The 14,126-nt window shown below is 40.0% G+C and overlaps 1 protein-coding gene across 1 annotated transcript in view; it reads right to left on the bottom strand.

Annotated features, from left to right (window-relative positions):
• Positions 1–14,126, bottom strand: part of LOC126267053 (peptidyl-prolyl cis-trans isomerase-like 1) — an 88,572-nt gene that overhangs the window by 19,061 nt on the left and 55,385 nt on the right. Inside the window, exons 3-4 of the mRNA XM_049971891.1 lie at positions 13,064–13,153; positions 12,856–12,963 (exon numbers count right to left, since the gene is read on the bottom strand). Coding sequence (XP_049827848.1) covers positions 12,856–12,963; positions 13,064–13,153 — 198 coding nt within the window. The remainder of the gene's footprint in view (positions 1–12,855; positions 12,964–13,063; positions 13,154–14,126) is intronic.

A 14,126-nucleotide genomic window follows, 5' to 3' on the forward strand; every position in this document is an offset into this window, starting at 1 on the left:
CTGAAGACCCAAAAGACACCACAGGCAGCGATTATAATGCCAAGAGCTATGCAGATCCACAGAGCTCAACAGGCAATGAATAACACTGCAATGTCACTGTGCCAGAATCATCAATGGTGTCAAAACATGGTGACCTGAAGTGTGGGAGGCTGCCTGAGTAGCCCCATGGGGTAATGGGGGCTGTTTACCATGTACATCTAATTGCACCATCTACCAATTGTCAGAAAGGATGTCCCTTGCCATTACTGTAAGCTCATGCAATTCTACGATCTGAACGTCGGCTACAGAAGGATCAGACAAGGTCAACACCCTAGTTTGGACCTATGAGGTAGCAGATATGGGATACTCAAAACCACACTTGCATGAGAGAACCTGCATCAGCATTCCAAGCTGCATACGACTGCTAGGGTGCTTGGCTCCTTATGAAACTCAACCATGCCATCATCACATGGGTTTGATGTCCAAACTACAACATAAGCATCTGACAAAGTTCATCTAAGGGAGTTACTCAGACTCAGTGGTGTGCTTCAAATTTTGCACAATTTCATACAATCTCACACTGCTGGACATTAACAATATGCATTTGTCAACTGGGTCAACAGTACACTTTGCCTGGCAGTGCAGCAAGAACTGACGTAGGTAATTTTCCCACCTTTCTGTAGAATCATTGAAACCAGCATATGACGTCCTCTTTCTGGTTTAGCAACGCCTGCAGTCTGCTCATGGCCCAGAATTAGCACTTTGAAAGGGAGGCAAAAAAATAGAAGCGTCACTCATGTAAGAATGTTTTTTGTCACCACTTTAGCATCTGCACAGGCATGACAACACTGCTGAAAACACTGTCAGCACAAGGTACTCTATGGGCTAAAGGTTCCCTGATAACAAGCCAGAGGACAGAACCCCACAAGAAAAAATGTAAACTTGACATGTTCGTCCACTATGGGGCACCACAAAGTCTGAAATGCATAGAGATGTGCATGGAGATAAACACAACACATGGCAGGCACAGGTGGTTTATGACTGAGCACATGGAAACAGCACATGGTTGCAGTGATCAATGTTAGAAACCCCCCTTTCCCGGCTTACTGTCACCCACAGATAAACACTACAGCCAGTGGTTCTGTCATACCACACATTGTAAGCACCCCCTCATGGCTGTTTTTTGCACTATACCACCATGATAACCACACTAGCTCATCTACCTTCATAGCAATGTCCACTGGCGGGGACACTAAACTATGTATTACATAAAATTGATAAATGGCGTGTTTGAATCCTTTATAATCCCACAATATTTATTTTTTTAAATTTTTATTTGCTTCATATGTAAGGTTTTAAATTTTCTAATCCTTTGCCAAGTCAGTTTAACCATTGTATTAACTTCTTTATTTGTTCTTATATTGTCTTCCTGTCATACTTTTTTGATTTGGAATCTTTGTCCACATGGTTTTAATTCCTTTTATTTATATAATGCAATATGTAATCATTTAAAAGTACCAATCAAGCAACAAAAAACAACAACAACAAAATAGTTACTAGTATTCATATTGATTGTGCAACAGCCACAAAAATTTATTTTTTATTGTGAGATGTAGTTTTTTGGGTGGTAATCATACAAACATCTAAAACATAAATTGTTATTACCCAATTGATGAACTATAAAAGCTAGCTTTCTATACTTACATAAATTCTTCATCAAATTCCTCCATTCTTTTGTCGTAACACTGCTGGTGTTGAATTTGCATTGTCAGAAATTTTAAATGCTGCACACTCGCAAAACTAATGCAATAGAAAAATGCAAAAAATAAACCAAAAACTGATTGAGGATTGGGAATTTCAAATCCACTAATGATTCTGCGCCCAATGGTGAAATAAGTTATGTTACGGTTTGCAGTTGCAGACATTGTGCTAATTTAATGCTCTAGAGGGACAGTGATACCTGGGTTCTTAACCTACACCACCATATACATGGTTGCAAAAAGTCGATTGCATCACTGGGAGCCTCTCCTTATGAAATACTGTAATAACTGGAAGAGTCATCACTTTTCAGTGAGCTAAGATTTTTTTATGTTCTCTCCAAGAATTGATTTCCATCATAAAGACTAAAAAATAATGACATGTGAAGATTTAGAAACAGATCTTCTTTCATGGAGGGAAGGAAGAAAAAGAAAGCAATATGGGTGTCTGAAGATGCTACAACCAATACAAATCATCCATAAAGTGGCAATGTAATATAAAACTTGTTTCTTCTTGAGAAATCTGTCTTAACCTGTATATTAGTGTCTCACAGTTTAGCCAAGTTTCTTCTTTGTACTTTACTGCAACTTTTATATCCTCCTCTCCCCCTATTGTCACCTGCTACAAAACAACTAACTTTTCATTCACAGCTGCTCCCTGAAAATTACTGTTATGTCAGTGATAAATTGTGATTATTAAGCGAGTCAAGTGAAGTTTCATTCACAGATGAATTGGAGAAGAATGTCAGCTTATATATTTCTATGGAAGTTGTTACCACTTTTATTTTATACTAGTTCACTATCCGGCATTACCCAGGTATGCATTAATTTAAATTCTATTAGTCAATCTCCTCTTCTCCCTCCCTCTGTAACGTACAATGATATAATTTCGTAGGTACCTTGAGTGGCATATGTTGATACTGTGTGCTATATGCATTGCTAATAGAGTTACTATCAAAGAAGTAATAAATTCAAATGCCATACCGTGATGCAGTAGTTTTTCGTGCATCTCAGTATTTAATACGTCATATCTCTTGAACTATGTGCCGTCCGGTGATACAAATTTGCACATATATTCAGTCCTATATGTGAACACTTTCTGTAACATGTGTCATGAATGTAGCTAGTAGTAATGAATTAAAACAAAATGCCTGGTGTGACAGTTTTAACGCACACACAGTGAAAATGCAGTAAGTGATACACTTTTTTCTTTTCATCATTCTGCGAGGGTTTTAAGCGGGAAAAAATTTTGTACTGGTCTGAAATTATGAGTTAAGTTTGGTGCAAGTCAATAAGTGTTCTTATTTTCAAGTACTGCATAGTGCACGTAGTAGCTATACATTATGCAACAAATAGTGTGGGAGTATAGATTAAACACAATGAAGATTGTAGATGCATTGTATTTCTTGCTTTTAATTGTATCACATAGCACATATCTAAAACAGTAAAACATTTTCACAATTATGATGAAATTCAAAACTCAAAGAGTAAATATCTTTTTCAAAGTAAATATTTTCCCTAATTCACATATTATTCTTCAAATGAGTATCTTGTACTACACAATTTTTAAAGTAGCCTATGTTCTTACTCATGGTTCAAGCTATCCCCTTACCAAATTTCACCGAAACTGGTTCAGCAAGTTAGTAATAATTAATCTAAATGTCATGCATGATGTGGCAATTTTTCATGCCTCTCACTGTTTATGACATAATATATCCTGTGGTATGTGTCACAGAATATCATAATTTTGCACGTACATTCAGTGGTATACGTGAACACCACCTGCAAAATGTGTCGCACATATAGTTAGTAGTAAAGACGTAATAAGTTAAAACATCATGCCTGATGCGAAAATGACCAGCAATTCTTATCATAATGTGGGGGAATGCCAGTAAAAGTTTCAAACAGATATAAAATTATGTGTAAAGTTCAATGCAAATTGCCAAATGGTCTTATTCTCAAATAATGGGTGAATGATATATGGGTATCACACATGATGGCCTGTTGTTGTTGTTGTTGTTGTTGTGGTCTTCAGTCCAAAGACTGGTTTGATGCAGCTCTCTATGCTACTCTATCTTGTGCAAGCTTCTTCATCTCTGAGTAACTACTGCAACCTACATCCTTCTGAATCTGCTCAGTGTACTCATCTCTTGGTCTCATCATAAGACCTTGCGCTCATTTGCTGAGTATCATGACCCCATGAACCAAGTGTCTCCATCCTGGATGGTTGCCAGCTTCTCTTAGTGCCAGCTGAAGAGGTAGACCAGATATCTTGATTCGATCTATTCATCTGCTCACTGCTCTTCCTTTCGGTCTTGTGCCCTCAATCTTTCCTTGCAAGATTATTTTCTTTGTCTCTTCTCACAATCTAGAAGAAAGGCATCTGAAGAAATCGAGATGTACAATAATGGACAGATCTGTTCTTCTTTTGGTACATTTTATTCATAGCATCCTATGCACCAAAGCTCAAACACATCAATGCGCTGTTTGTCTCTGGTCTTGGTTGTCCGTGTTTTGCAACCATAAAAGAAAACATAAAACACGAGTGTTTCAACTACGCAGATCTTTGTGCTATTTGTTATTGCTCTGCTCTGCCAGATCTTGGTGAGCCTCTTCATAGCCACTTGCCCTAGCATGATCAGTCTTCTTATCTCACCTTCACAACTTCCTATGCCGCAGATGGTTGACCCAAGGTAGATGAAAGTGTGCATGACTTCCAGTTCCTTTAATTGATCTTTGAGCTGGGTCTCTTCTTCTCGATCAGTTATCATGAGTTTGGACTTGCTGAAGTTGATCTCTAATCCATATGCTAGACTAATGTCCTTTATTTTCGTTAGCAGCTCAGCAAGCTCATCTTCGCTGTTGGCTAAAAGCACAGTGTCATCAGCAAACCGGAGGTTGTTGATAGTTCTCCCACCAATTGAGATGCCTTTGATCCAACCATCAAGAGCTTTCCTAATGCAATGTTCTGCATAGATGTTGTACAGTTGTGGGGATAGGACACAATCCTGTCTCACACCTTTGGAGACACTAAGGAATCAGATGTGCCAGCACTTGTCTTTATAACTGTGAAGTGGTTATAGGATAGGCTTTTGATTAATGCTATCAATTGGGATCGGGCACCTAACTCTGCAAGCACCTGCCACAACTTCTCCCAGACAACACAGTCAAAGGCTTTCCTATAGTCAAGGAAGCACATGAAAACAGGAACAAGAACTCTCGTGATTTTTCTATTATTTGTCTTATTTTGAGGATCTGTTCACGAGTTCCTTTCCCTACAACAAAACTTGCTTGTTCTGTGGATATGTGAGGCTGAATGTATGGCTTCAAATGTTGGTTCAGGATGTAGAGCAAAGATTTACTTCAGTGAGATATGAGGGCAATAGTTCAGTAGTTGGAGCAGTTCCTGATAGACCCTTTCTTGTGTAAGGGGATGAAGAGAGACTCTGAACAGTCATCCAGTCACTCCCCAGTTTCCCATATTCTTTTACAAAATGAATGCACCACATTAATACTTTCCTGTCCCATTTCTTTGATCATTTCTACAGATATATCGTCTACACCAGGGGCTTCAGATGTTGAATCGCATTCTCTATTTCACTTCAGAAAATTGTGGGTTCCAAAGTATGTTGCTCAACTGCTTGATTTTCCATACTTTTTGTTAATTCCAGAGTACAGCTTTTTACATTACTGTTTCCACTTTGCAAAAACATCTTCCTTGTCTCTGATAGGGCTACCCTTCTCAACATCTACCACTCACGTACGAGGATTAAATTCACAAATGATGCTATCAATTGGGATCGGGCACCTAACTCTGCAACTCTCTCTTCCGAAATGGCTTCACAAAATTAGACGAAGTAAACATTCCAGAATTCGAATCGAGAACAGCTGCCAACATGAGTAACGTAGAAGTAAATATAAATATCCTCGGAGTAGTGAAGCAATTTAAATCACTTAATAAAAGCAAGTCTTCTGATCCAGACTGTATACCAATTAGGTTCCTTTTGGAGTATGCTGATGCATTATCTCCATACTTAACAATCATATACTACCGTTCGCTTGACGGAGGATCCATACACAAGGACTGAAAGTTGCACAGGTCACACAATATTCAAGAAAGATAGTAGGAGTAACCCACTAAATTACAGGCCCATATCGTTAACGTAGATATGCAGCAGGATTTTGGAACATATATTGTGTTTCAACATAATGAATTACCTCAAAGAAAATGGTCTATTGACACACAGTCAACATGGGCTTAGAAAACATTGTTCCTATGAAACACAACTAGCTCTTTATTCGCGTGAAGCGTTCAGTGCTACTGAAAAGGGATTTCAGATTGATTCTGTATTTCTGGATTTCCGTAAGGCTTTTGACACTACCACACAAGCAGCTCATAGTGATATTGCGTGCTTATGGAAAATTGTTTCAGTTATGTGACGGATTTGTGATTTCCTGTCAGAGAGGTCACAGTTCGTAGTAACTGACGGAAAGTCATTGAGTAAAACAGAAGTGATTTCTGTCATATCCCAAGGTAGTGTTATAGGCCGTTTGCTGTTCCTTATCTATGTAAATGATTTGGGAGACAATCTGAGCAGCTGCCTTTGGTTGTTTGCAGATGACACTGTCATTTTTCCACTAATAAAGTCATCAGGAGATCAAGATAAACTGCAAAACAATTTAGAAAAAATATCTGAATAGTATGAAAACTGGCAGTTGACACTAAATAACGAAGAGTGTGAGGTCATCCACATGAATGCTAAAAGGAACTCATTAAACTTCGGTTACACTATAAATCAGTCAAATCTAAAAGCCATAAATTCAACTAAATACCTACGTATTACAATTACGAACAACTTAAATTGGAAGGAACACATAGAAAATGTTGTGGGAAAGGCTAACCAAAGACTGCGTTTTACTGGCAGGACGCTCTACTAAGGAGACTGCCTACAATATGCTTGTCCGTCTTCTTTTAGAATACTGCTTTGTGGTGTGGGATCATTATCAGTTAGGACTGAAGCAGTACATCAAAAAAGTTCAAAGAAAGGCAGCAGGTTTTGTATTATCATGAAATATGGGAGAGAGAGTCACAGAAATGATTCAGGATTTGAGCTGGACATCATTAAAAGAAAGGCTTTTTTTTTTTGCAACGGCATCTTCTCACAAAATTCCAATCACCAACTTTCTCCTCTGAATGTGAAAATACTTTGTTGACGCCAACCTAATAGAGAATTGTGAAGGTGGTTCGATGAACCCTCTGCCAGGCACTCAAATGTGATTTGCAGAGTATCCATGCAGATGTAGATGATGATGGCATCCTGTTGGGTAAAATATTCCGGAGGTAAAATAGTCCCCCATTTGAATCTCTCAGGAGGACAATGTTTTCAGGAGTTGAGGAAATTGTTTCTGAAAGTATTTGTATGGAGTGTAGCCATGTATGGAAGTGAAACATGGATGACAAATAGTTTAGACAAGATGAGAATAGAAGCTTTCGAAATGTGGTGCTACAGAGGAATGCTGATGATCACATAACTAACAATGAGGTACTGAATAGAATTGGGGGGAAGAGGAACTTGCGGCACAACTTGACTAGAAGAAGGGATTGGTTGGTAGCACATGTTCTGAGGCATCAAGGAACCACCAATTTAGTATTGGAGGGCAGCGTGGAGGGTAAAAATCATAGAGGGGAGCCAAGAGATTGTAGTAGTTACTTGGAGATGAAGAAGCTTGCACAGGATAGAGTAGCATGGAGAGCTGGATCAAACCAGTCTCTGGAGTGAAGACCACAACATGAGTAAACTGTCCTTAAGGAAATAAGTTGTAGGGATCAGAGAATGTTTGCAAATTTTGCCCTGGAACCAAGTTCTTAGAACTTTCTAAAGCAGAGTTCAGAGTTACAGCAAGCATATTTCTTCAACGGTCAGGCAGCTCAGATGTTTCAGCACTTCTGGTACTCTCTCTCATGAAGCAAAAAAGCTTGTGGACATATGTCACTTCCTTGTGTGACTGATGTCATTATTAGTTCAACTTAATATGGAATTGAAGACACTCATTTATTTTCATGCAGTTAACCCCACATGGTAAGTCCACTTTACATTCTTTTGTATTGTTGTTCCTAAGTGTTAATACGAAAAGACTGGTTCAAACTGTTTCTATAGTTTTGTGTAGCAAGCCTCTCCAACATTTTTTTAGTTTTGTGTTAAGCACAGATTCACAATTTCTACATTAGAGAGTTAGTTGTCAATCTGTGCATTGTTGTCCCGTGAAATGCAGAAAAAAGGTTCCAGAAATCCACAGTGGAGAAGGCAACACATGTACTTAGGATGATTCCTGATTAAGTTAATGCTAATCCTCATGCCATTGCTGTGATTAATTACTGGGAGCAATTACCTCAATCTCATAATATCCCAGACATTATTGGCAATAATTTTCACGTTTTTTTTTTTTTTTTTTTTTTTTTTTTTTTTTTTTTTTTTTTTTTTTTTTTTTTTTTTTTTTTAGGGAAGCAGTGGTTGAGAAGGGAGTAGGGCAGAGTTGTAACCTATCCCCAATGTTATTCAATCTGCAAACAGTAAACAAAATCAAGGATAAAATTTTGGGAGGAAATTAAAGTTTATGAGGAAGAATTAAAACCTTTCGGTTTGCCAATGACATTGTAACTCTGTCAGAGACAGCAACACACTTGGAAGAGCAGCTGAACGGAATATATGGTATCTTGAAAAAGAGGTTATAAGATGAGCAACAAAAGCAAAACAAACATAATGGCACATAAACTAAAGCAGGTGATGCCAAGGGAACTAGACTACAAACATATACACTAAAAGTACTAGATTAATTTTGCTACATGGTCTGTAAAATAAATGAATATGGTCAAAGTAGAGAGAACATAAAATGTGGATTGGCTATAGCAAGAAATGCATTTTTGAAATAAGGATGCTGATAATAACAAATACAAATTTAAGTGAGGAAGTCTTTCCTGAAGATCTTTATTTAGAATGTAGGCTTGTAAAGAAGAGAAATGTAAATGATAAGCATTTCAGACAGAAAAAGAACAGAAACTGTTTATATTTTATGTTGTAGAAGAATGCTGAAGATTAGATGGGTAGTTCGACTAACTAATGAGAAGGTACTGAACAGAACTGAGGAAAAAAATAAATTTTATGACAGAATTTGACAATGAAATGGGATCGGTTGATGAGTCACATCATGAGACTTGATGGAATCATCAGTTTGGTAACGGTGTGAAATGAGAGGGATATAAATTGTAGAGAGAGACCAAAGGATGAACACAGTGTGCAGATTCAAATAGATGTAGGTTGTAGAAGTTACTCAGAGATGAAAAGGCTGACACAAGATAGAGTAGCAAGTAGATCCCATCAAACCCGTCTTCAGGCTGAAGACTGCAGTATCTACACTCTTTGTTTGTCTACCACTACATCCACAAAAATTACATTAACTGATAATTGGAAGCCCAATAATGACTGCATTAGAGAAACATTAACACAACTATTAACTGTGCAAGTACAGAGTCCTAGCACTGACAATTGCATACACACTGGCACAGACTGAATGGTGGAGAAGATGCAACTGGTTGAGGCGCTGCTGGCAGCAGCCCAATGTACTCATATTTGCCGGCCAGAGTGCTGGTTGTGGGCGATGGTGGTGCTCTTGCTTCACCTGAGCTACGCTGGTGCCAAATACAAATGCTATGGTGGTGGAGTGAACTGGTGTGCTGCTACATCTCTCACCTCTTCCATGGGCCAGTGCCACAGGCACCAGTGAATGAAAAAGGAGGATGGATCACTGCTGGCGGAAGGGGCAGGAAGCCACCAGATCTGCCCAGGTGACCTGATGATGATGATGATGATGATGATGATGATGATGATAGCCATGATGGCAATGGCACAACAGCAGCTGCACAGTGAAGGCATTGGCTTCCATCAGCTCTTCAGCATCTGAAGAGGTGTCTTCCTCACAGGGAAAGATCATCAGCTGTCTCTGGCCTAGGTGGATGTGGCCTCGACTGTGGTGCACAGGTTGCAGTGACAACCTCCCATGTGCGGTCTCTGTAGACCACGTGGCAGCAGTAGATGGAGGCAGTGACAATAGGGGGATGTCTGCCAGGTGAAAGAGGTTGGCGTCTGGGCACTCATCACCAGACATCAGTGGAGCATCCAGGGTGGCAGCGGCTCCATGTCGATATTGTCAACACCCAGTAGCACATCCAGGGAAGGAGGCTCCATGACACCTGGCCCCTATGAGGGGGCGGCACCTGCAGGAAGGGCATCTGACAGCATCTACCGAACTGTGGCAAGCGTCCTTCCTGGCAGCCAACTGAAGATGTGCTCCCAGACTGGATACACTTTTTTTTCAATAGCTGCTTATATTTTATGTCCCACCATCTAATTTCTTATGGTGGGTCGTATGTTGCCACTTAGCCGCTGTGACTGGATCCGGGGTCTGGAGTGACTGAAAGTAACACCACACCGGCTCCCGTCCCCACTCACACCATTGCCCGTGTCCCGCCACGTGGAGGTGGGATCTGTTTAGATCCATTTGATATCTTTCTTTTTGTACAGCATTAGAAAAACGTATAACTAATACAAAATCAAGTAAGATATTAATAAAATAAACGAAATTAAATATTTAGAAAGAAGGAAGGAAGAGAACTGAATAGAGTAGGGATAGGTATAATATTGCCCGTCACCTGGTTGTGGGTGGCGGCCCGGGTCTTGGAATGACACTCAAGATGCTGGCTGTTGCTCACCATGCCTTTAACATCTACCATCCTAAAAACTAACATAACTAGAAGAGATTGGGGTACGTTAAAGCTAGAAACTAATACTAAGAATTTCATGTCCAGCCTGCTAAACTATTTACGATATACAATAGAGAGGTAACTGATTTTGTGCTTGGCTCAAAGTTGCTAATGAAAGGGTACTTGTGGTAAAAGTTATAAGGTAATGACACTAACGGTTTTTGTTGAGCCGACAAGGCTCCTACTAGAGTACATCAGGCGCAAGCCCCTCCCGGCCCCGCCGACAACATGACCTGAACGGTGGTTTTCCCCGATTTACCATAGGTATCCATCGGGTTGGGCTCAAAAGAGAGGAACCACAATTAAGATCCTTCCATCCAGGACGTGCGCCGCCTCTTACCAGGGGGCGTAGGTCCCTTGAAAAGGTGCCCAACTTTAAGCGTCAGATCAGAAGTTGTTAGTGTAGTGGAGGCTGAGGTATAGGCTGTGTAGGTTGGTTGTACAAACAGTTCACGCTGAGACAATGAGACTTACAATGATACGTGGTGTGGCAGTTAGCACCTTCCGGCCCCACCAGCAACACAGCCTGAGTGGTGGTTCTCCCCGATCTACCATAGGTATCCGTCGGGTTGGGCTCAAAATAGAGGGACCACAATTAAGATCCTTCCATCCTGACCGTGCGCTGCCTCTTAACGGAAGGCGTAGGTCCCTTGAAGAGGTATCCAGACTGGATAACCCAAAGCATATTGTGAAGGGCGTGGCCATGGTGCAGGATAAAGCAGGTGTAACAGTGTCCGGGGTTAATTGGCCATGTGGAACCTCTGCTGAGCTGGTAATGCTCTATTGGCATATAAGTCTGCCAAGAACTTTTCCAACTGTGTCTTAAATGTACACTTCATATGTTCCACCTCACCATTCAACTGGGTTTGGAATGGTGTGGACATGATGTAAGTAATAATGTCTTGGATGCAAAAATCGTGGAACACCACTGAGGCCAATTGTGGTCCATTACTGGAGATGATTATCAGTGGCAATCTTTCGATCACAAAAATCTACGTTAGAGCCTGCACAGTAGTTTCTGATGAAACAGAGGAAATGCACATGACATATGGGTAATTTGATAGAGCTTCCACGACTACTAACCACATGGAATAACAGAAAGGAGTGTCAACTTGACCCCACAGCTGATGAGAAGTGGGCCACAAAGAAAAAGTTCGTTTGGGGGCTGTCTGATGCTCAGCACCATGTCTGGAGCCACAGGCAGACTTCTCAATAACTGAATCTATGCTGGGCCAGTTGACAAAATGCGTCCCTAGTATTCTCATGTGGGTTATGTCCCAATGACCATGGACAAGTAGTGAAATAATTCGGAACTGCAGGACCGGTGGGATGACAATGCTGACTTCATCCGAATCTGTATCAAGGAGGAGTGTTTCATCAACCACCACCACCACCACCATTGGGAAGCATCTGAGGCAAGAAAAGCTGTTTATCCAGTCTAAAGGTACCGAGACATAGGGACAACATTAGCAATGATTTGATGCGGTTGAAAACCTCATCACAGTCCACCAAACAAACAAAAGGAACACCTTTGTTCTGCAAATTGTTAAAGGGTTGGGTGACATCTGCCTCATAGGGGAAAATTTTTGAATAATAACTAACTTTTCCTAAAAATGTTTGGTGTTCCTTCAGGTTTCACAGCTTAGGAAGGTTGGCAACAGCTGCTAGATGCTGCTGCAGAGCACGGATGCGATCCTTTGAAAGAAGATGGCCTACATATTCTACTTCTGCCTGAAAACTCTTTGACTTCCACAGGCTGCACTTAAGGTCTGACTCATGCAGTTTAGTGAAAAAGAGTCTTAATACTGTCGAGATGTCCCTGCGGGGAGCACACTGTGATGATGATGTCATGTACATAGTTTGCACAATAGGGGATGTCATGGATTCACTGTTCTAAGAAATACTGAAAAACGGCAGGGCACTCGCAGTGCCAAAAGGAAAGTGTGTATAACAGTGTGTTGATGATCGTAATTGTTGGGGAATGACATCCAGATGAGGCTGGAGATACAACTCTACCAATCAGTTTCTGAAAAACATTCATCACCTGCCAGTTTGATGAGGATTTCGTCGCTCCCCAGAATTGACACAGAAGGCAAATATTCATTAAAAGTGTTTATAAAAGGAGTCTGAACACATCTGTTGTCCTATTAATATAAACACTCCATTTATAGAAAAGTAGACTACAGTCCAATGTCCTACAATCTTAACAATTTTACCACTATAATTACTAATCATAGGATGTAAAAGTTGGAAAGGAATCAAATAATTGTGTGCAAGAACTACATAAACTAAAAATTTTACCAAATATGGTATGTTTCCCATCAAGCCACTGTGTTGGAGCCAAAGTTATGAAAAACTGGGATCCATTGGTATTTGGACCCGAGTTTGCCATTGATATAATTCCAGCACCTAAAATCAAAGAGAGAATCACATATTGTTATTTTTAAACTAGTTAGTTTTCTTATTTTAGATGGAGAGAATAATTACAATATAATTTTCAGATCAGTACCTGTATGTTTCAACTCCTCGTGGATTTCATCTTCAAATGCTCTTCCATAAATAGAAATACCGCCCTTTCCTGTTCCTGTAGGGTCACCACCTGTAACACAATAGTGTGAACTAATGAGCTAGATTTGCCTAAAACTATCATCTGAACTGATGAAAGAAGAAGATTATAACATAATTGGTTCATAACAGTTTGTGGAGTAAATACAGAACAGGAACACAGAAGTGAGTGCATGAAAGAGAGGGAAGGGGAGAGAACAACTAGAGAAAATTATTTAATGTAATGGAAGAGAGGAATACAATTAAGGGTAAAAGAATGTTTTCAGCACAGAAAGGAGATGACAAATCTAGAATTTGAGACAATGTGAGACATTCAAAGAAATGAAAAACACATCTGTTTCACCTTTTTATTTTTTCTTTGTTTATTTCTTCATTTTTCTCCATCAAATGCCACCACGTTCTCTGTCCAGCATATCATCATTTTCCCATAATTTAATGACACCATTTACATTCCTTACCTCCTCAATAGCATCATCCCATCCCAAATTGACCCAAACTCCATCTACCTGCATCAGTATCCCTATCCTTAACTAAAACCCAGATCCGTACGCAGTTATAAATGCCACGTATGCAACAGAACCCCCCCCCCCCCCCTTCCCCCACCACCTAATGGCTTCACCATAAAAATTCTCCATTCTGGATGCCACTCCTCCTTTCACAATGACCTTCAAATCCCAGTTCACACTTTGTGGTTCATGGTGCATGAACCCAGTTGCAGGTTGCTTATCAAAAGGCTTCTTGGGAGAACAAAAAATTGATTTTCAATACTTCATATTATTACTGACTTAATTTAAAAATACAAAATGCTGTCATAAACGACTCTTTATGCAGTGTAACCTTATGTTAAAGCTTTAACTGATGTGAAGGAGCACCTTCCTCATTACCCATTACAAATACAGGCTAGAGCAACTGAACATATCCTTCTCCAGGGCTTCAACCATTTATCATTGTGCCCAAAAAAAAATGAGGAACAAGCTACCCACAATCCTTCTCATCCTTTCTAAAGT

This window comes from Schistocerca gregaria, chromosome 4, assembly GCF_023897955.1.
Source record: "Schistocerca gregaria isolate iqSchGreg1 chromosome 4, iqSchGreg1.2, whole genome shotgun sequence".
In the NCBI taxonomy this organism is placed as follows: domain Eukaryota; kingdom Metazoa; phylum Arthropoda; class Insecta; order Orthoptera; family Acrididae; genus Schistocerca; species Schistocerca gregaria.